Source organism: Thunnus albacares, chromosome 8 (genome assembly GCF_914725855.1).
Source record: "Thunnus albacares chromosome 8, fThuAlb1.1, whole genome shotgun sequence".
Taxonomy (NCBI): domain Eukaryota; kingdom Metazoa; phylum Chordata; class Actinopteri; order Scombriformes; family Scombridae; genus Thunnus; species Thunnus albacares.
In genome coordinates this window covers 30,782,019-30,804,627 of record NC_058113.1, presented here as the reverse complement: position 1 = coordinate 30,804,627, position 22,609 = coordinate 30,782,019, and the positions used below count along the sequence as shown (strand labels likewise).

General features: G+C 40.3%; 1 protein-coding gene and 1 long non-coding RNA gene across 3 annotated transcripts; one reads left to right on the top strand and one right to left on the bottom strand.

Annotated features, from left to right (window-relative positions):
* Positions 1 to 810: 810 nt before the first annotated feature.
* Positions 811 to 22,478, bottom strand: lingo4b (leucine rich repeat and Ig domain containing 4b). Of its 2 annotated transcripts, none has more exons than XM_044358791.1 (3): positions 22,102 to 22,478; positions 4,160 to 4,275; positions 811 to 3,987 (listed from the first exon to the last, which is right to left on the bottom strand). In XM_044358791.1, exon 3 carries the CDS (start codon positions 3,973 to 3,975, stop codon positions 2,161 to 2,163), a length of 1,815 nt encoding a protein of 604 aa, XP_044214726.1. In that variant the 5' UTR covers positions 3,976 to 3,987; positions 4,160 to 4,275; positions 22,102 to 22,478; the 3' UTR covers positions 811 to 2,160. The 2 variants fall into 2 exon arrangements, with proteins under 2 accessions (XP_044214726.1, XP_044214725.1); XM_044358790.1 differs by lacking the exon at positions 22,102 to 22,478 and adding an exon at positions 6,483 to 6,600.
* LOC122987125 lies at positions 16,664 to 18,617 on the top strand. The gene is made up of 3 exons (XR_006404460.1): positions 16,664 to 16,935; positions 17,293 to 17,426; positions 17,526 to 18,617. It is a non-coding gene; the product is annotated as an uncharacterized LOC122987125 (long non-coding RNA).
* Positions 22,479 to 22,609: the final 131 nt, after the last annotated feature.

The window sequence follows — 22,609 nt, the reverse complement described above, 5'->3', positions numbered from 1 at the left end:
GTATTAAAATAGATAATATGACGGGCCAGGCTGGGCAGCAGGATAGCACCCGCCAGACAGACCTATATAACAGATTGAGACATGCAGAGGTAATCCAAAAGGGTTTAAATCTCTGCTCATACACGTGATTATCCGTTTTTTTTTTTTTTCTTCTTCTTCTTTTCTGGGTTATTCTGGGCAACTGCATGAGACAGACGAAATTATTTGCTGTCCACTGTGAATCCACTCTGAGCGCTGCAAATCTTTAAACTGTACTAAGGTGAAGTGAGGGTAATTCATTGGTTAACGTTCGGCTTATCACTCTCAAGCGCAATATTCTTTTTTTAACAGAGGGTCAGCAGTGAAGGATGTGCAGAAAGGGGTGACAGGGAATTCCAGTAAATGTCTAAATAGATTGATTCAGATTTCAAAATGTGGCTCTGAGGGAAAACAAGACAGCCACAATGGTATTCCTCTGCACACATAATCCTTCGTCTTTACTCAGAAAAAAGGGGGCAAAAGTACATTTGTGTGGCTAACTGCCAGCTGTAGCTTTGTTGTCTTACAAAGGGGCAACAAGGCCACTTTCTGTCTCAAATTGAAACACAAAGTCCTCACAATGCACTCACAGCACAGAGATTAAGTGCTTTGGTTACGCAAGAAAATGTGTGCTTCTCTTGCCAATTTCCCAACAATGGAATCATTTCAGATGAAGATCCACAGACAGATTGGTTTGAAGATGATTGGATCTGGATTTTTTTTTTTTCTCCATTTGATAACATTCCAGGATATCTTACATGAAAAGATTCAAAACAACACATACACACAAGGTAGGTTCAAATGTAGGCATTTAATAACATAAAATGAAAAAAAATGAAAATACATATCTTATGAGCAACTTTTTCCAGCCATAATGAAGCATTTGTTTGTGCGTAGTGCATCTACAGTTAAGTTTAAACACAACAAGTGTGGCTTATTTGAGAGACACTAATCCCCAGAACTAGATAAAATGATAGAACAAACCCAGCGCACACAAATGTCCTTGACCTAAATATTTACAAGATGGTCACGTGAGCATTCTCTCTGTCGATGGTGAGAATGTTGCTGAGGCACATATTTTTCAGTGTGTTGTGCGGGTAAAAAATAAAAAAAGTGGTTTCTTGAATATAAAAAGGAGAAATCATAGCATCTTCTAATGGAACAAGGAGTCATCTAATGTTATTACAGTAATATGTTATAAAAGAAAGAGAGTGATCCAATTTGGACCTGACAAACTTGTTTAAAATATGAAATAGTAAAGGATACAGTACATTCCTATATACATTATGGTATGCTATCAGTCCCCTTACACTGTCATGTGATCATTTAAAATAAGTAGTAACCCAACAGAAAGATCTGTCTCCAATGCTGCATACCTGAAACATACTGCAACACTCTATGAATATCCAAAATGCAAACATAAAGTTAGTATCAACTCAGAATCAGAAATTATTTGGCTAGTCTATTCCATATATTTATTGCAAGTATCAAAAGCTTTATGCACATAACATATTCACATGTTAAAGTCTTACAACCAATGCTGAATTGACAGTCTTTGAGGTGAACCTGTGGGTAAGCAGAAATAGCCACCCGAGGGTCAAAAGGGCAAATGTTTACTTGGCTTGTATTGGCAAGTGAAGACATAAAGCTGAGCACGCTTGTACAATATGGGTTGCATACAAGCACCTGATATGTTTTGACAACCAAGAAACATTTGATAAATGTGTCATACTCCAACTGTCTTTATGTGTTAATCCCAAAATCTGTGAAAATTCAAACTATTTTACAATTACATGCTACATAGAAAATTGACCTCTGCTAGGTAGGATTATTCAAAGTACAAGTTGTTTAAATCAAATGCACGGTAATGATGAGACAGCTCTGCCTACAATCTGTTAACATCTTTCTATTCCACGATCATGAGATATTCATTAGTTAAATAATACAGCCAAGTGGGTGCTGAGATGTAACTTTCGGCACTAAAATTAGAAGAGGACAAGCACAAGCCAACAAACTGGTTCTGATCTACCCTCTAGAGGGGCCTTTGAATAGAATCTCTGTCCTTCAGTGTCCCAATGGGGAGTCCGTAGTGCAGCAGAACTCATAGTCAGTATAAAGACCCCTTTCAGCTCTTCCTTGGCTTTAAATAAGTTTCATGGTGAATCTGCCACCATCACCTCCTTCCCCTCCTCCTCCACCCATGGACGACCGAGGAACAAAGTCGATAGTCGCCGTGTGTTTGATCTGGCCTTTGCTCTGACTCCAGAAGAACATGAAGACAAAGCAGATTGCCACTGAACTGAGGAAAGACAGAAAGCCCATAGTGGTAGCAATGATCAGTGTCTTTGCATCAAAAGGGTATGGCTTGGCCATTTGAGCAGAGGAGTTAACAGCTTGGGGGTTTGAAGGCTCAACCCAGCCCTCCTCTGTGAAGAAGGGGATGGTTCGATTACGAGGGAGCCCCTTGACGTACAGACCGACAGTCAAGCTGTCATTGCCGGCTGCGTTGCCTGCCAGGCACTGGTATGTGCCACTGTCCTGAACCTGGGCAAAACGCACTTCTAGAGTACCATTGGGCAAAACTCTGATTCGTCCTGTTGGAGAAACCACATTCTTGTGGGATGAGATCCAGGTGATAGATGGCAATGGATCCCCATCAGCTTTACAGGAGAAGAGAACTGTAGTACCCTCCTCTACTCTCACCTCCTGCGGCCTGCGGTCCATGATACGCGCAGGGCGGCAGGTAAACAGCCTCGGGAGCTCCTTCTCTGAAAAGTCTCTGAATTCACGCTGTCTTACTGCATCAGGAGACAAACAAGTGGGCTGATGTCCATCAAAGTTCAAGCGTAATCGGCGGCGGACCACCCAGATAAGGCGGCAGTCACATGCCAGGGGATTCCCATCCAACCTCAACACCTGAAGGTTCCCCACTGAGTGGAAGGCGCTCTCCTCCAAAGTAGTGAGCTGATTGGATGTCACATTGAGCATGCGAAAGTAGGCCAGACCCCTGAAGGCCCCCGGCTCTATTCGCAGCAGGCTCCCTCCTGCTAGGTGTAACTCCTGGAGTCTCAAAAGGTCCCCTAGCAGATTGCCTTGGATAACAGTGATGGGGTTGTAGGACAGGTCCAGGAAGCGCAGATAGACCAGGTGACGAAGTGCTGAGTAAGGGACCACACTTAGGTTGCAGCTGCTGATGACAAGCGAGGTCAAATTGAGACCAATCAGGCTGTTACTAGCCATAGTGTCTAATGATGGCCAGTTTGCAATCACGAGGCTGCGCAAACGGTGAAGCCGGCGGAAAGCGTTGTTGGGGAGTGTAGAAATGGTGAGCCGTAGCATGCGCAGACGTGTCAAGCTCTGGAGCTGAGACAACGCCTCTGTGGGAATGGACGTCAAATTGCTGCGGTCTAAGTTGAGCTCTTGTAAATTCTGCAGACCAAAGAAAGCCCGCTGGGAGATGAACACTAAGTCATTCTCACCGGCTTCCAGCGTTTGCAGGTTCGCCATTTCTTTAAAGGTGTAGTCCAGGAAGACCAGAATCTCATTCTGGCTCAGATCCAGAAAACGCAGACTGGACAGGCCAGAAAACACCCCAACCGGGATGATCTTGAGTCGATTATTCTTAATCCGAAGCGTCCTGAGATTCTGTAGCCCCTGGAAAGCCTCCACCTCAATCATGGAGATTATATTATCACTAAGGTCCAACTCTTGAAGTTGCTGGAGGCCAGAGAACTGGCGGCGTCCCACGGTCTTAATCTTATTGTAGGATAAATCCAAATGCCTCGCATCGCTGGAAAAGCCCTCTGGCACTGAGTTCAAATGTTTGCCAGAGCAGATCACTTCTTTAGCTTCAGGTCGACACACACAGGGTGGAGGACAGCCTCCTGCGGATACACCCAATCCAAATTGGAGCAGGACGCTCCATGCCCCCCATCGCACGACAGACTCCACAAACATCTTACCCCCAGCCTGAGAAGAGACATAGACATAAGTTCTGATGATTATGGCAATTAATGAAGAAATGTCAGTGTGCATACAATTGTTTCAGCTCATGTTTTTCATAAGAAATACAGAACAAAGTGTGTTTGTATTGGATTTATGTTCTTTATTAAGTAAAAAGACATATTTAGTCAAGACATACCGTTTCAGTCTCAGAGTGCAGATTTTCATAACCAGTGGCAGTCAAGTGGAAATCAGACTTGAGTTAAGTCCTCTGTAGAGATGTGGTTCAGTCAATAACATACCCTTTAGAGTGGCCTGGAAAGAACAGAGAGACAGAAAGAAAACAAGTCTTAACAAAATGAAAGAAACATTGGCTTTAAGACAACATTTAACTCAATATCCGAACAAAAGAGAGCATCCCAAAACACTTGGTTCTATATAAAAAAACTGCTCCACTTAAGTTTGCATTTACCTCTACCACCACATTATGAGAGAATTAATATGCCATCATCTATTGGTGTAGTATCATGGCAATAAGCTTCAGCTTTTAGTAAAACAGACATAAGAAAACCGTTAACTCTCTGTTAATAAAACAGATTAAAAATCAGCACAAAGACAACTTTCATTTAAAACCCAGGCAGGCCGTTCTGTCCTGGGTTTTAAATGATTCATTTTGTAGCAGCTGTCTCACAGAGAAGAGTGACCAGAGTACCAATGGATCTAAATGAAAAGAACATTTTTTTTAGCCTTTTGAGCTTCGCTATTTGCTGGTTCAGGTTTATAGCAGTGGATGCCAAACTGAGACACACTGATCCACCTCCAAAGCCCGCAGGTGCATGATGACAAGCAAGAGAACAACATGGTTTTACTTCTGACCATGAATATGTCCTATAATTAATTTATGTTGCTTTCTGCACTTGTCATTTGATATGCAGGAGAACACAACAAAAAAGTGCACATTTTGAGTACACAGAATCTGAGTGTGAAGCAGATGTTTGCAGCTGGTAAAACCGGACTATAGAGACAAAATCTCTACTTAGCTGATTATCAAAGAATATATCTTACTTTCTACTCAGGACATTTTATCCTCCCAAAGATTGGAAAAGTACCATTAACTGCACTTAACAGTCGCAGAAATGTTCACATATGATCTGCCCCCCTCCCCTTAAAAAAGTATTAGAGAGTTCAGTCTCATGTGCATTGCCTCTGACAGTGCAGATGAGGCCTCAGTGGGATGAGAGCATTGGCCCCCTGGGCTAGGCATCTGGATTTAGGCACGCCAACTGGAGACAGAGCTAGCAACAGAGTGAGAGTGATATAGATTCTCTGAATAAAATTAGTTTAAATCTCAAAATAAGCAACGAAATAGGACATTTAAAACATTAAAGGGTATCACAAAGTGTAGACAAATCAGTGTAGACAAAGATATTGCATGTGTATTTGTCCTGGAAGGTCATTTTTTTGGTTTGTAAAAGGGTTTTCTTATTCGAATTGAGGTTCTTGAGACAGAGGGTGTCTCATGCTGTAATTACTGCAAAGCCCTCTAATACACATATGTGGTTTTTGGCTACATAAGTGAACTTGACACTACTTGCAAGCTGTTTTTATCATTATTTATAGTCTTTTACAGAAGCAAATTTTCTTTTCAGCTTTTTTCAGTTCAGTTAAATCTATTTAAGATTCTGTTTCCAAAGGATAGTTTCTAAAAAAAATTGTCAAGTAACCTATGCATTTTAATTGATGGCAGTGATATTTTTACCAAAGAACTTTGTTCCAAAAGGAGGTAATTTATGTCCAACGTTTCACTAAATGATGGCCAGTCTGCTCTAATTATTGCAAGAATGGAGTGCATTCTGAATTAGGGAAATCACTCATCAAGTTAGGACTGGCCAGCGTTTGAAATACTGACTAATGAATTTCATCCACAGTGGCAACATTTTTCACATATGTAGGGATTTAGAGGGAAATACTTAAATAATAGGCTTATAATTATGGAGATTTTAAACATCCACTTTTGTTTAAAAAACATGATAATAATAAAGAGTTCCTAGTGTTAGTCAATATGTGTAGATCTCAAGCTAAAAAATGAGCTAAAACAGCGTTGATACAGAGTATAAAGGAAAGCAACGTGCACACTCTGAGGGAAATTAATCCAAAAAGAGTCCCACTGATGTAAAACACTGCACTATGAAATATTGCATAATTACATTATTCTGCCAGTGTCTGGACTTGCCAGTTGAATACTAGGAAAGTATATGAGTTAAATTATGTATTTCCTATCCAACAACCACCACTGAGACCTTCTATAGTACATGCAACAAAGATAACTAACCTAAAAAGATCAACTCTAATTCTTAACACAGCACCGACAAACGTCCCACAGCTACATAGTAAAACTCAAAAGCCCGAAACATAAGCTGCGCTCATGAGCAAAGTTATGTACATTTATTATGTTTCAAAAAAATACAGCTAATACAATCCAAATTTTTTTAAATATATCAAATGTCAAACTGGAGTCTAACCCGCAGCAGCTGCAGCTTCTCACTCTCCACCATCGGACTGTTTCCAGAGTGTGGACTCGCCCTTGCTGCAGCCTCTCCTCTGAGTGGCAGAGTTGTCGACAGTCCCAGAGCTGCACAATCTTTGTCTCATCCCTACTCTTCATGCAAACAGCTCTTATACTGGCTGGGAGCGCTGACTCACAACGCAACACTTGTGCACTCAGACTCTCAGGACTCATGGTAGACCGATATATCAGACACACCGATACTGGCCTTTTAATAAATGTTGGATTTTGGCCAGACGTGATTGATCAAGGGGAGGAGGTTTTCTTGACCACAGAGGAAACGTAATATTACATTTTAATATTATTCATCTTTAATTTGCTTTTGAAAGTTGATTCTTGCTATAAATGCCTGATATGGTACATTTGGAGTTTAAATGTAGAGTTTTTCTGACATGATACAGTGGTTTTATTTTTTAAAACATCATTCATCTGGAGTTTTATTGTCCTAATGTTCTTTTACAACCTTTCTCCTCCTTGGATGAAAACAATCAAATGTAAAGAAATTCATTATCGGCAACAAATATTGGCTTTTAACCTTCAATAACTCATATCAGTCTCCTTGGTCTGCTATGTGTAATACATGGGAGGGGCTCACAATTCAAATTTGTTGATCCCCCCCCCCCTGAGCCCCGAACTGGTGAGAGACAGAGACTGGCAGGTGTGTGATATCTCAGGCGGGTGGGATGTCACTTGCCAAGTCCTTCCAACCAATCAGGGATCAGCATTGCTCCTCCTCTGCATCTCTGCACACATCATAAAACTACAGTGCAGTTAAAGGTCGCGACCCCTGAGTCACGGCCAGTACTGACCCCGTCCCTCAAATTAGAAAGTGAGGAAATAAATGCATTTGTAATTTCGACCATCTATTTCTCACCCTGCGCGGAGCGAAGTCACATGAGTGTTGTGTTACCATGTTAATTAAGGCTAAACTATTTTCTATTACGCACAGCCGCTTGTCGTTTTCTATAATGCGGTTTCAAATTAGAGCCGACAGCAGTCACTTAAAGAGCCGTTACCGCTTTGGTTGAAGTCTGTCCAATCAGTGTTTGTGAATGTGAGTGAAGACATAACACCTCAAACTTGTGATGCCTTCAGGAATATGATACAGAAATGCTTCAAATGAATAGACACTCTATTTTTAAGACCATAATGTTTTTAGGAATCAGACAGTCTACCCCTATCACCAGGAAACTCAACTTTCTTGCCATGATAGTCTTTGTGAATTTTTTAAATTCTTTATAATCTGCATACTACAAATAAACATACAAATGAATTACTATAAGGCAAATATGTGCAAATGTGCACAACCTGTAAAAAAAAAATAGTGTGTCTGCTGTTAAACTTTAGTTGGTTTGAGGACATTTTTTTTCATTTCCCACCGATGAAGTTGCGCAACTAGAATAACAACTTTGCAATCAATAATTAATTAATCAAACATCTCTGCTGCTTTTTCCCCTCCTGCAGTCATCTCTAATTTGATTTAATAATAATGTTGTTTGGTCATCGAGGGAAGTCTCTCTATCTGTTGTGTTTACTTTGCCAGAGTCTGGCAAAATAAAACCTTAGCTGCCATTTGATGACCCTGCAAAAACCTTTTTGCATAACTCAAAAACAACCACTCTCATAAAGCCAAGCAGAGGCCAGCTCTTACCTAATAAACTCCTCAAAATACCAACATGCAAAGAACATCAAAGCCACTCGGATGTAACCTCCTAGCAGAGTCTTTTGGGTAAACATCATCACTTAATTCTTTGAAATAATTCAACTTCCTGACTGTACTCAGTTTGCCCTCTCTCCTCTGTCACTGGACAAAACCCATCAAGTTCCTCAGCTTCTCAGCCCTTATCGCCTTACATCAATCTGTGGACAGTTGCCACCCCGTGTTAAAATTAGGACTTTCTGCACACAGCTGCAGAGTTAGTCATTACTTTACACTTCCGAGTGGCTTTATGTTTCTCCGGTGATGTGAATCACATCATAAAAAGAACATCTCCACCAAACTACAAGTAAATAACAACAACAAAAAAAGATTTTGCTGTGGGGCAAATATTTGGAAGTGTTTTTTATCTCCATGTGTGGTGTTTGTTTGCTGGTTATGCTCACCAGAAACACTCAACTCAGCTCTGATGGAACATTTTTAGTGTTCATCTCATTCACCAAACTGCTAACATGAGCACTTCTGCTGAAGATCATATTCAACGAAATGCGACAGCGAACAGTAACTCATACCATTATCTTGCTGTAACATGGCCAGAAGCAAGGAGAGGGCAATGATTCTCAATTAACTTGAATTCTTCTTCTCGCTCGCATTACGGCTTCATTAGCTTTGAGAGGAAAGTCTCTCAGAGCTTGGCCCTTTTAAGTTTTACCTTATCTGCTTTTCTCCAACACTCAATCTCCTCCTGTTACTTAGCGACCTGCAGCAAAATGAGACAGTGTGCAATTACTGAGATGAAGACTTAGCGTGAATACTTCCTTTGCAACAGGTGCGTGAAACAGAAGCATAACGTCATACAGACTGCGGGGTGACTGTCTTTGTTTCCTTCTGTGTTCAACGCCCCGAGCACGAATCTCTCTGCCAAGCAGCCCATTTGACACAGAATGCACAGTCTGAGCCCGGCTGGGTTTTCTGACACTTGTCAAAGAGCTATTTTTAGCTCGTCACAGTGAGAAAGACAAGAGCCTGGCTCAAATCCCCAATTAAAGCGGCTGGAACAGAACAACAGTGCAGAGATCACAGAGCGTGAGCTTGTGTCTTTGCACTCTTGTGTGTATTTTTCTGTGTGTGTGTTTGTGTGCTGCAGTCGTTGAATATGTGTGTTTGAATATGTGGTGGTGGTGGTGGTGGTGGTGGTGGAGTTGGTGTGTGTTTTCTTTTTTACGGGCTTCTGGCACCTGCTGCACTGTGACGGCCCCTGAGACCTCCAGTATGCAAGCAGAAAATATTAAAAGGTTTGCTGGCAGAACAGCTGTCGGGTGCATAGCTGGAAAACAAAAGTTCCCCGGTCTTTCCCCTTTGGGTTTGTCAGAGATAGAACTTGTACAGAAGATCATGTTGGGAGCCACATCAATGTTAAATAAACAAAATGTTTGAAATGCAAGGGAGAAAAACATGGAAGAGACAAAAGTAGAGTCAGTTCAAAGCAAAACTCATGACATCACCACATCTGGAGCCATGAAAGGAAGACTAGCTAGCTAGATATCTTTCTCTCTATCGGATGGGACGAACACCGCACTGAGCATGTGCACGAGCTGCCAGTGACTCAGCGAGTAACGTCAAGTGGGAATCAGGGCTAACATTTAGCAAGATAGGCTAAGTAGTTTCCGCTTTCTGAGTCAAAAACAAACTTAAGAGCTCGTTGCCCTCCAATGTTCAATAAAAGGACAGCTAGCTTAAATAGCTAATGCTTTAACTACTACGTGGACCTTTAGGCTATACAGTAGTACAGTAGTACAACTAGTTCTTCAGGAACATGTTTCCTAGCAACGGCTCTCAATTGCCAAATGTTGCCATAAAAACGCCCACTCGGAGTCTTGAGGTTTGGAGGCTGTTTCTACAAGTTTGTCCCGTTTTTAAATGAATAGAAAACATGTAGTTACAGTAGTTGTGGTGTCATTAATGTTGATTTAAAAATACAAGTTTTTTATATAGTTTAATTTATATAATTCATATGAATTTGTAGAATAATCGCTATTACTATTTTTTTTTCCCACATGCTTTTGTATATGTGTTACCGGAGGATGCATGTTTTGTAAAATAGCAGTGTCTTGTAATCCTATGTGGGATGAGCCAGATGTTTGGCAGGACACAGAAATGAAGCTACAACTAAAAAGGACAAAGCAGCCGGTAAAGTCGGTAAAAATATATATTTGTCATTGCCAACGGTGGAGAAAGAGATGGTGGAAGAAACTGAATATTAAACGTTGTAAAAGAACAGTTGACATGTTACGTGATCTGATTAAAAATACTGTATGTTTTCATACAATAGAATTGCTGAAGGTTAACATTCAAAATGCTTTTAATATTCTTGGTGCATTTTCATCTTTCTGTATTTATTAAAATAACATTGCTTGGGAAGACCTTTTTTTCACCAATATAATCATGCTATTAAATTCTAATACCCGCACAATAACTTTATCTTAATTATATTGCTTGCTGCTCGACTCAGTGAGCGTAACAATATTGAACAGGTGAAAAATGGAGTATCTGCTCTTATGACGTAATCCAGCGTGTGGTGGTGGAGGAATATAATCTTCACGCGTTTACGTAATCATGCAAAACATGTTAAGGTCTACATGTTTGGAGGTCAAGCGAGCTACTTCTAATTTGATCATTTTGAGCTGCTCACAGCTGTGAGAGAACTGCAGACCCATGAATACTAATGTCACCAAGGAAGGGTGTGTTTGCCTGGTTGCATATTTGAAATTGGCATGTGGGGTTGAGATAAAGAAAAGTGTGTGTCAGTATGGCTGCGAGCTTGTGCCTGTGACAAATAGGATTATATTAATTGTTTGCTTCTGTGCCTACACACTGAAACAGATTTATTTCATCTGAATGTTTACGGGTTGCACTGGTTTTTCAGTCTATTTTGAAATGGTAAAGTTTTTGCTCTCGCTGAGATCTGTCATGACAGTTTTTCTAGTCGTCTCAAATGTATAATTAGTTACTCTGAATGTGTTTTTGTGTGGAGTGTGGATGTTTTTGTTATTTTTTCTTGTCTTTAGTTGCCATTTGCACTTCCTGAATTATTTATTTGCTTCCTTTATTCTTGTATTTGCCTGCTCTTTTCCTTGTTCTACAATTTCCCAACTCAGATATATTAACATGAAATGTCAAGTTAAACTTGTGCAATAGCGGTTTGTTCTGCGTTCGGTCTCCACCAACTCTTGAGGTAAATATCTGGTTCTTTAGCTCCTAAAATGCTCCACAATGTTCACCAGTTAGTTGTTAACCATGTGTCTGCTGTTTGGTGATGGGCAGGTAGCACACAGCGGGTTTTTAAAGCTCTTTTGCTGCCTCTTGTGACCCAAAATGACATTTTGAAAGCAATGAGAGTGAACCAAAACAATGATGCTGCAAAATCCAAAACGATGAGCTGAAAGTCACTAGAAAGGTTTGTAGAAGCTGCAGAATTGGATGATTATTGTCTTTGTGTTTACGACTACAAGCGGCTCCGTTCCATATAAAAGTAATCATCTGATCCATTATTAATATAAAAAAATATTGCTCATGTGCGCCTTGACAATGGGAGACACAAAAAATTAAAAACAGGGCAAAAGTGACTGCCTACAAGTGAAAAAAAGCAAACATGTTTGTAAAAGGAACACAGACGGACAGAGAGAGAGGGACAGACGCATTAAGAATGGGTGTTTTTAGTATTTACATCCATGTAACGTGTGGTGGAAGTGGGTCACAGTGACATATCCACTCACATCGGTCTCCAGACTGCGTGTTGGGTAAAGCACTCTGCTGTAATTCCTCAGTCTGAAGAGGAGAGAGTTAGAACTCACACAGAGTGCACCGTCTGCAATATTAATAATAGCACAAATAAATGAGGGAAGGGAATTAGTCTCAGTGCAGCGCCTATGTGATGTGACAAATTAGGTCGTCTCAGCTAACAGCGGTGATGTGTCGGATCCATCAGCGTACATTAGAGGGATGAGGGGAGGTCACGCATCAAAGGGGAGCTGACTGATGGGAGACAGAAGGCTCTTAACCTGGAAGAGGTCACATGTCAAACACTGATCAAACTAATTGAGGGCAACACAAGACTGTAGACTTCGACCGCAATCAAGCCCTTATAAAATCTGGGACAACAGACTGTTGCTGTTTTGACGGCTGTTGACAAAAGGCAAACATGTGTTCTTGTGTTTCTATCAGAGAAGGATTCTTTGATAAAATCTGAAAGTCCTGCAGTAGAAGAAGTGGGCCCACTCAGATCATTAAAGTAAATGTTCTACCTCAGTAGAAAGATGCAAATGTTCACTTAAGCGAAAGTAAACAGGTACGAGCAGTGAAAGAATCAAAGGTATTTGAAGAAGGAGACTTGAGTTCATTTTTCAGATCATTGAAAAAAACAGAGAGCAACGGGGGAAACAACAGGGCGAAGCAATAAGGATTAAAGCAGGGAAAGTGGAAAAAGGTGGTAAACAAAGCAATAATAACAAGTTGAAGGGAAAAAGGAAGGAAAAAAGGCAATAAGAAGAATGAAGGGATAGAAAGAAATTAGAAGATACGGGAGGGAACAAAAGGGAGGATTAAGGAGAAAATGAAACAAAAATAAAGGGAAGATGTCATGTAGAAAAGAAATCAAGTCAAAAAAAAGGAAATACTTTAGTAAAATTGTCCTTCGTTACTGTACTGTGCACCTTTGAACCATCTAAATAGACTTTTTCTAACAAACATTAGTAGTGTCAAATAAAGGGTTAAGAGGAAATGATGCTGAGCTGACCCTTTTGAGAACAAAATAAGAAGTAGTGTCAAATAAAGGGTTAAGAGGAAATGATGCTGAGCTGACCCTTTTGAGAACAAAATAAGAAACAAATCACAGTTGTAATTTTTTTTCCCCCTGTTCCACAGGAAAAGCGATCAACTCCATAATCTCCTCTCAGTAGTGTGCAGGTGGAGCTTTTCATCTTTGGCACACTTACTGACCTGGCCGCTAATCTGACGGAGTCTATCCACAGTCCCACCTGGTTTTCAGCTCAGCCTGAGCCAGCAAGAGAGGCACAAAGGCAAAAAAAAAAAAAAAAAAAAAAAAAAAAAAAAAGGGCGGCAGACAGATCATTTGGAGTGCCAGTGCTGTGTGTAGGCTATATGTGAGGGAGGCATCCTTTTAACTGGCAGGTCAGGGACTCAATTCCCCACAGCCACTGATGTGTCCATTGCTGTTGAAGTCTACTTCCAAAGATGTCATTTCTGGTCATTTTATTTTATATTTTTCTGTCACTGTGTTCGCTACACATCGCTGCTTTCACTTCCCACAGAAAACCGTGGAGACTCTGTGGATACAAAGTGTAGGAAAGTTTCTTTTTCTTTTTTAATCCTGCTGCTCCCCTGCACACTCATTACACACTGTACAATGTGCCTCAAAACAGACCTAATTGCAACAGTTCAAATTTTATATAGATGTTTGTCACTTTTGATGTAACAAAAGCAACTTAACAAATATCTGGAAGTTCAAAGATGGGAGTCCCAGGCATTTTAACCTCTTTTGGGACATTGACATCCTGAGGGGGACATGTTGATTTCCCCTACCAGTCAAGAGAACTAAGGGGGACTTTTGGATGAAATATCTTCAAGAATAAAACAGCTAATCCAGCTGCCTTTGACTTTTAGATACCCTACCTGCATGACTGAAACGGTTCACTTAAAGGATATGGCTGGCAATTTTCTATATTTTTCTTATCATCAAATCTTATGTATAGCGCCAAATCAACTTACGATATATTAGGCTTTGGATACACACCCAATACTTGTAAGTATAATAAATAATAAATGCTGTGCATATACGAACTTACATGGTTGTTCTAAATCACTGCACATGGTATATTAAACTCCAGGTAACTATAGCAACTGTACAAAGTTTAGGCAACTAAAGCTAGCTAGTAGGAATGTGCAGAAATCCCAGTATTTGGTATTTGTATCTGTATTTGTTGTGGCAGCAAAATGATCTGTATTTGTATTTGCATTCCAATAAAAGTGGAAATAGGTGTAAAAATACTGTTCTTGTTTTTATTACATGTCTAACTTAAGGATATTAAAGTGTTAAAATAAGTTTCATCAATAAACTATTTTGCGAAGGAGGTCCCCTCACCAGGTCTTTAACTCAGGTCTCCCAGGCCATGGATGACTGCGCTGACTACTCAGCTAAAGGGCAGCTTCACTACACACAGAGACCTGAGGATAGTTATACACATAGGTTATACATCCATGACACACAGACGGAGATGGCGATGTAACCGACCTGCGCGCTGTTATTTGACATTTTTTCTTTTCTTCCTGAAAACAAATAATTTCTAAAGTATTTGTATGAAATAAATGTTCACAAAAACCCACTATTTTCGCTTTTCCAAATATCGGATTCGGATTCGGCTCCACCCCTACTAGCTAGTTCATGTTGGGAAACAGTCATCTTTGTGGTTAAAAGGAAGTGGCGTTGGCAGTTGACAAGAGACAGAACACAAACTGTGGGCACCAGTGTCGAAGTCTAATGTAGTGATGGGCAAAAATGAACAAACAAATCTTTTTGAACTAATCTTTTTAGTGTCCGGTATGTACCGGGTCAGCCTGTCGAATGTACCGAGTGGTCATGAATCCCGGACTTTTTCCCACTCATACCGCCCACACCCACTCACTGTTATCGTAGGGTACTGCTCACACTGCCTGCCTGCCTGCTACGGTGGTGCAGTCGCTCAAAACATGAATGAGCACCAATGAATGAGCGGGAATCATTGTCTTGAACGAGAACGTCAGTGAGTGACTCGAGTCGAGACAACCTGGCAGCTACTCACTGAACGAGATCAAATGAACCGTTCTCTCGAACTAGGACGTATGAGTGAACGAGGAGCGATTTAATTGGACTCGAGTCGAGACAGACGGCAGGTTAAATTGAATGAGACTGAACAAACTGCTACCTGGTCTGCTACCTGCCCCTCAAAAAGACCGACAGATCGTTGGTCAGTGTCACATCACATTTCTGTAACATCGTATTGAGCTTATATAGCCTACCTACATACAAGTGGGATGCTGAATCAATGCATTTAAATTAATATTTTTATCTTTATTAATGTAAACTTATACATGATGACTGGTAATGCACTGAAGAGAAATTTTGTGGAGCAGGCAGCACTAGCTGTCGAATGTGCCTGTACTATAACTGAGCGTCACAGAGAAACTGACGGACGGCATATTTTGCAAAAAGTATCAAAACTTGAAAGGTTCGATCATAGACTGTATAAAAATGTGGACATAGAACGGTTCTGAAGCTCAAAGTGAGCTGCTTCGACAGTCGCCATCTTGGCAGTACGTGACTGCCTAACTCCCAGCCAATCAAAAATGGGCAAAGAGGTGGGCCGAATGGCTGAAACAAGCCACCTAGCAGCTGGCGGACCTGTCACTCAAAGCAGCCATGTCCTTCATTATGCATAACTTTACTTGCTTGCTTAATAAAATTTAAACAGGTGAGTTATAAAAAATTCACCATACAGTTGTCATGAAAGGGGAAATTAGCTATAGAGACCAAAACCGTTTTTTGTACCAGGCTGTAAACATGTTTATTTCTGCTGTAAAGTTGGGCATTTTAACATGGGGGTCTATGGAGATTGACTCGCTTTTGGAGCCTCAAGTGGCCATTCAAGGAACTGTAGTTCATTTTTCAGGTTGCCGCTTGGGTTCAATACATTTACATGGATCAACTCGAAGGAACCGATACTGTGAAAAAAATCCGTCCGCCCATTACTAATCTAACGCTTTGCACACAGAACCATCACCCTGACCTACTCTTTAAATCAAGTTAGTTGTATTTACTGTATATAGTAAGTGTATAGCAAAAGTTTACCAATTGAGACTTTGCAATCGGTATCTCATACAACACCCTCTATCCTCAGACCATCGGTTTGGATGAGGTTTTGTGGCGGTATAACAGTGTCACACTATTGCTGCTTTTGCCTCTGAGCGAGGACAATCACACGATTGCAAGAGGTCACTAAGTAAGTGTGAACATCGGTCATTTGACCAAATGCTAAAAAAAAAAAGTGAGGTGAGAACAGTCTAGGGAGTCTAGGAAAGAGCTTCATGCATGTGGAGGAAAATGCTGGTGGTGTTTCAAGAAAGACAGTATCCACTTCCTCTCTACACCACCATTGCATGACTGTGACATCATTACTACTTTTAGTTTTATCTTGATAATTTATGATCGTAGCTCTATGACGGACTGGCTACCTCTCCGGAAAGTACCCTGCCTTTCGCCAACTGCATGCTGAACAGGCTCCAGCGGCAATGACCCTCACTAAATGGTTATAAAAAATGGACACATGGAAATGGAACATGCAGCTAGTAAATGGAGGCTTTTACATTTGATATCCTGACTACTCACTGTCTGATAGCCCTTTGAAAACTCCTCTGCTGGACAGGAAGTGATTTTTCAAAAAGCAGCGAAAGCAGTTTGTTTGGAACCAAATGAGAAAGAAATAGTTAAGGAATTGTTAAGGGGTTCAGTACGCTTGAGAACAATTAGTTTATACAACGTGTCATCCGACCACAGCTAAAGACAGAAATGTTTATACCTTCTCCAAATGGCCAAACTCACATGGCTTCATCATTCATCTTCGTCCCTGATCTCACACCAAGAACTCTGTGTCCTCTACATGTCTTTGTGGTCTTGATTCAATGGATCATGAAAATCAAGGTAAGAGCACACACTTTTGTACAGTCTATCCTTGAAGCCATTCATGTTATTTTACATACAAACTGTGACAAAAGCACTCATACAAAGAACGACAAAAGAAAGCTTGAGAGAGACGTTAAAACCCTAACCTCCGTCACATTTCTACACACCTGGCTGATCCAAGCAAATGCATGAATTGAGAACGATTGTCAGATTGGCGTTTTCGGAAAATTATAAATGTGAACTTGCCCACCACCCCATTACCGACATTGGAAAGGTGTGGAGGGAGGGGGTTTCAGATTCCGTTAGAAGATCCGACAAGCGCTTACTTGCTTTACTATTTATGTGAGCTTTTTCAATTACCTCTGTGTTTGACAGGTACAAATATGCCTTGCCTTAAGCCCCCATGAATCAACAGATGACGGCTTGACAGATGGGCGCCAAAAAGAGCGCCACCTAAAGGAAATCAATCCTCATCAGCTTTAAAGCCTTTGACACTCAGTGACTGACAGGTAATCTATAGGAAAAGTAGAACAAAAATACCATAAAAACACACAAAAACAATGACTGTTATGGTGACACCTGCCCTCTCTCCTTTTCTTCTACCTCAGACAACCTTTCTGGTCCTCCAGCCCCATTTGGAAATGTTTGGCAGTGGTTAAGAAGAAGAGAAAATTGGTTAACCAGACATGTATTATTCCTCGTCCTTGTAGCCCTTTCACTTATAAAACCAAAGCATACAGTGAAAACACTTCCAACAAAGCATAAGTCTCACATTTGTGCAGTTTTCAAGATGAGAATAGGCTAATTGCTGCCCCTAGTGGCCGATCTGGGAAAACAGCAGTTCTCATTAACCATAGTTCCAGTGGGTGTTTTCTTCTCTTTGGCCACAGGGGACAGTAATGAGTCCAGCTTAGTGGACCAGAATGAGAGACAGAAGGTGGTGCACTTGAAAACTTACTTTAACAAGTCTCACCAAGGTCAGAATAATTCTTTTATCAGGAGTGTTTCAAAACCGTATGTCTCGGTTTTACAAGAAGAAAGACTTCAAGGATGAAGTCTCGTAAATACACAGTTAACTTCCTCACCTCCAATAAATGGTAGCACACAGTGGCTTCACTTGGCCTTTGTATTGTAACCATCTGAGACTGTCTCCTATGCAGCAGATGAGCCACTGCAAGGAACAGCAGCCCCTGCATCTTTCCAGACCTTTTTATTCCCAACCTGTCGACCAGACGCCCTGTCAGTTGTTCCCTCCAGTGTAAATACCAGACATTTTCCTACTATTTGCCAACCCTCTATGTTGTTTTCCAGCCGTTTCTGCTTGTCACTGTTCTCTTCTGTAAACCTTCCTCTTTCCTGCTACCATTTTTGTGTTTTTTCTTTGTTTGTTTTTACCTGCTCCCAGCTTTAGTCCTGTCTAATTTGTCAGCCTTTTTGGATTGACTAAAATTTGACACAATGGTAGCATGTTCATTAATTTTTAGTTATAGAAAAGTACCTTTAATTCAACCTGCTCTGCCTGCCAGAGTCTATATTTGGAACCTTCCTTGTTGCCTCTGTCCATGAACCATGACCCTGAGCATATATGCATGATTGTATGAACATTTAATGGATGGATGATATGAATGTTAAAAGCAAATGTAAAAGATTTAAAGCTGAGGATCAAATCTTTGAGCAGGTTATAGATCTAACACTACAGGTGTATAAAAGAGACAGGCTGGAATGTAGTTTGTGCAGATAGTTTTACAAAAAATTATAAAAATGCATGTGAGACAAGAAGCCTGCACAATCAAAACAGTTAGATACAATCAAACTGGAAAGGACACACGCTTCACGGAACAAGAAATGTGACATGAAAGAAAACATGCACCTCTAGTACAAAGATGCTTTTTTCTCATGGCCAAACAACACAACGCTGCTGCTGCTGACACAAGCCCCCGGAGCAGTGGCATTCAACTCCTCACTCAATGCTTTGACTACATTTCTCCAGTGGCAGTGAGCATCTGATCTTTCTATTCATCTACAAAAGGACTATAAATGACTGTGTGGCCTGAACAGTGCTTGTGCACATGGTGGGTTCAAAAGTGCTGTGCCACACAGATTCTGCCCCGGACAGATTTTTTTTTTTTCATGTGCAATCCCTCCAAAAAAGTAGGTCTCGTCAACACTCAGATGAGAGGACAAACAACAGAAGACAGACAGGAGGGACGTCACGTGAAAACTAATATTTATCCTTTATTTATGTGTTCTGCAAAAACACGAGCTGTGCCGAATAACTCTGATGTTAATCTTATGGCCTTTAAGACCGAAAACATGGTGAGTGGATGTGCGGATGCATTGTTCCAGGCTCAGATACACATCCAGCAGCTCCAAACCTCTTTGGCTAAGCCTGGTATTTAGGAGGTGCACTTGGAAAGGAATCAAAGCTGCAGTCAAACACTGTTGCCTAGTTTTTTGTTTTTTTTTCTATTGGGACAATGAGCGTGCAAGAGGCATGGCTTTTTGAATACAAATTGTAAATTATTATTGTCATGCTGCATTGATTAGTATTGTCATGCTGCATTGATGACTGCTCTTTGTGCTTATCTGGAATATATTTAAACATAAAGAAAGGTAAAAGGTATTAAGTTTATTCTTACCTCTTTAAGGCAGACTGAGAGATTTAGAGCATATTTGTACCACTGCAATCAAAAATCAAGTTTGTAAGTAAAAACATATGAACTAACAATAAAATTATCTGGATTGCAAACAAAAATCTGTTTTCTCCTGCACCAGAGGACACAGTTTAACACCAGAGGACACAGTTTAACACAGATTTCATTAGCAGGGTCCTCTAGTAGTGAGGGCAGCAAAGAGTTTCCCCAGTAGTAGAAAGTGAAAAAGACATGTTTAAACTACAAATTGTTGTGTTGAACTGAAATATTGATCTCTAGTTGTAGGACACAAAACATTTTGGATTTGGTTCTGGGAGGTTTTTTTTCTGTAACTGTGATAAAAGCCATTCCTGTTACGCAATTTTTTTTTTTTTTACCTAAAGTAAAAAAAAAAAAAAAACTAAACCCAAAACCAGAACAAAAGCTTGTACATCTTGACTTTGCTACAGTGCTCATAAGCTCTTGCAAATCCCTAAGTTTCCTCTGAGGTCACTGTTGATGTTTAGTCATTCACACAGCTGGGAGGAAATTTCGAGATGTGTACTATCGGATGCAAAAGAACTTAGCGAGTTCACATCTAATCATGCAGGAGTCATGGTGATGTGGTACCTGTTTGACATAACAAAAGGAAAATGTCATATACGCCACTGCCAGAACAATGCAGACAAACTGCTATATTGCAAAGTATAGATTCAAAGAACGTACACTTCAAAGCTGCTACATTTCTCCCACTGAGGGCAAAGCCGAGAAACCAGTTAAGGACTTGTCATATACTTCTTTCCCTGAGGCTGAAATCAATTGAGGTCTGGAGCGGCTGCCCAATATAACAGTCCAGATAAATCATCCGCTAACAAGGAGGCTGACATACTTCCTGTGCATAAAATGCCCTCTGATTAAATTGCCCATTTGGCAGAATCCCAAGCGTCAAATCCTTGGTTCTCCCTTGATGGCGATCCGTTCCTTCCGAGCTACACTTTATCTGTTATGATGTGCGTCCTCATTATGACAGGAGGAAAGGACAGAGAGTTTGCTGCTGGTCTGAGTTCACCTCTGCGCCCTGACGAAAACGCTGATCCTGGCTTATGTCAGACTGCAGGTGAGATAATAATCAAATCTGATATCGGGAGCCAAGTTTGGAGATTATACGGTTTTGGGCGTCAAACAGAGGTTTGATCAGAGTTACTGTGAAAGTGAAGCATCTTGATAAAGACAAAAGAAAATCACCAACAGCATCACAATGTCCCAGGGGGGAAATGAGGCTGCAGTAACTGCTGTCTGTAATCCTGCAGAAAAACACAGTCTGCTGTGGCCCTTTTTAGGTTTATGGAACAAAGTATCCTGAGGATTACTGTTCACATGGACTTCACAAAAAAAAAACAACAACAAAAAGACAGATTTACAACAAAGCAACTAGAAAATATGGTTTCAAGAGATTTCATAAAAACCTAGGGGAATAAAAGTATTAACATAGGTCAGTATTTAAACTCGTACCAGACACAATACAAGTTATAGTTTAGTGGTATTATGGCAAGTTTTCATGATGGGACTTCTTACTGCAGAGGACAATTTGGAAGATTAGAAAAAAGAAGTGCCCAACCCACAACGCCAAAGGTCATAACTCTTTTTGTCCAGCTTATCCAAATGGGGACAAAACTACACCAAATAAACAATACACTTCAGATATGGAACCATTATAAATAGAACTGCAATCAATCGATAGAAAATTAGTCACCAACCACTTTGATAATTGGTTAATTGTTTTGAATCATTTTTTAAGGAAAGAAAAGAAAATAAATACCAGAATTCTCTGTTTTTTGTCCTTTTTGATAGTAAACAGAACATCTTTGGGTTGTGGACTGTTGGTATATATATATATATTAGTTTCTATCTTGGGCTTTGGGAAACACTGATCTGACAATTTCACAATTTTCTAACATTTATAGACAAATCAACTATTTGGTTAATCCAAAAAACAATCGACAAATTAAACGATAATGACAGTAAATAGTTGTAGCCCTAATTATAAAACATAAATGCAATTTGAGGCTTCATTTCTTTTATATGTTTGCGTATGTTTTCCTTGAGTTCCACTGTAAACCAGGTTTTGCTGACCATTGAGAAAGAAGTCAGTAGTATATAGATAGTAATTCTATCTATATGATGATTATATATATATATATATACATATATAAAAGTGCGCAAATACAACCACAGAACAACACTGATAATGACACACTTAAAAGCAGAACGAACAGGAACATTTTAAGATTTTTATAGTTATAATAATAAATGAGGTACAGCATGAAGGTAGTATTGACTCATGTTAAGTAGACACACTACGAACCTCAAAATGGATGTTACAGGACAGACAGTATAAACTCTAAACTCTAAAATCAATTCATGCTTTATATATCAAACCTGTGTTCAGGTTCAACAACAAGTAAAACTGTTGAAAACCTTCAAAAGTAGTTTGAGGTTTTCAGGAAAAAAAAGTATTTTAAAAAAATCGAGAATCGCAGATTAAACTCACCAGTTGAAGCTTTCAGAGAAAAGAAACATCAAAGCTTCCACTTCATCAACGACCATCGTCCGTCTCCCAACAGAAAATCATCTTCATGTCTTTTCGGGACAGTTCCCCCTTCTTCCTCTTTCCTCCTCTTCAGTCTACATCCAAAGCAGACTTTTCCAACATCTGTCACATCAGAGTCGCGCAATTTTACTGCGCCCTCCTTCTTCGTTAATTTCCTTTTTTTTTTTTCCCCGACTGCCGAATACCTCGGGGGAGTTTTCGGGATAATTGCGCTACTAAAATAATTTAGGTCGACTGTGTCTGTGTCTGTCTGATTGTGTGTGGTGGTAGTGATGCTGTTGGAGAAGCTGCTGCGCTCTGACCGCGGTGCTGCTGATGCTGCGCCCTCTGCATCCCTCCGCTCAGCTGGAACAAAAGTCCTACAGATTTAAGGCTGGATACGCGCCATGTGTTGGGGCCGTAATGCTTTAATCCCCATGTAACGACTTGTGTAACGAAGATTAGGTTT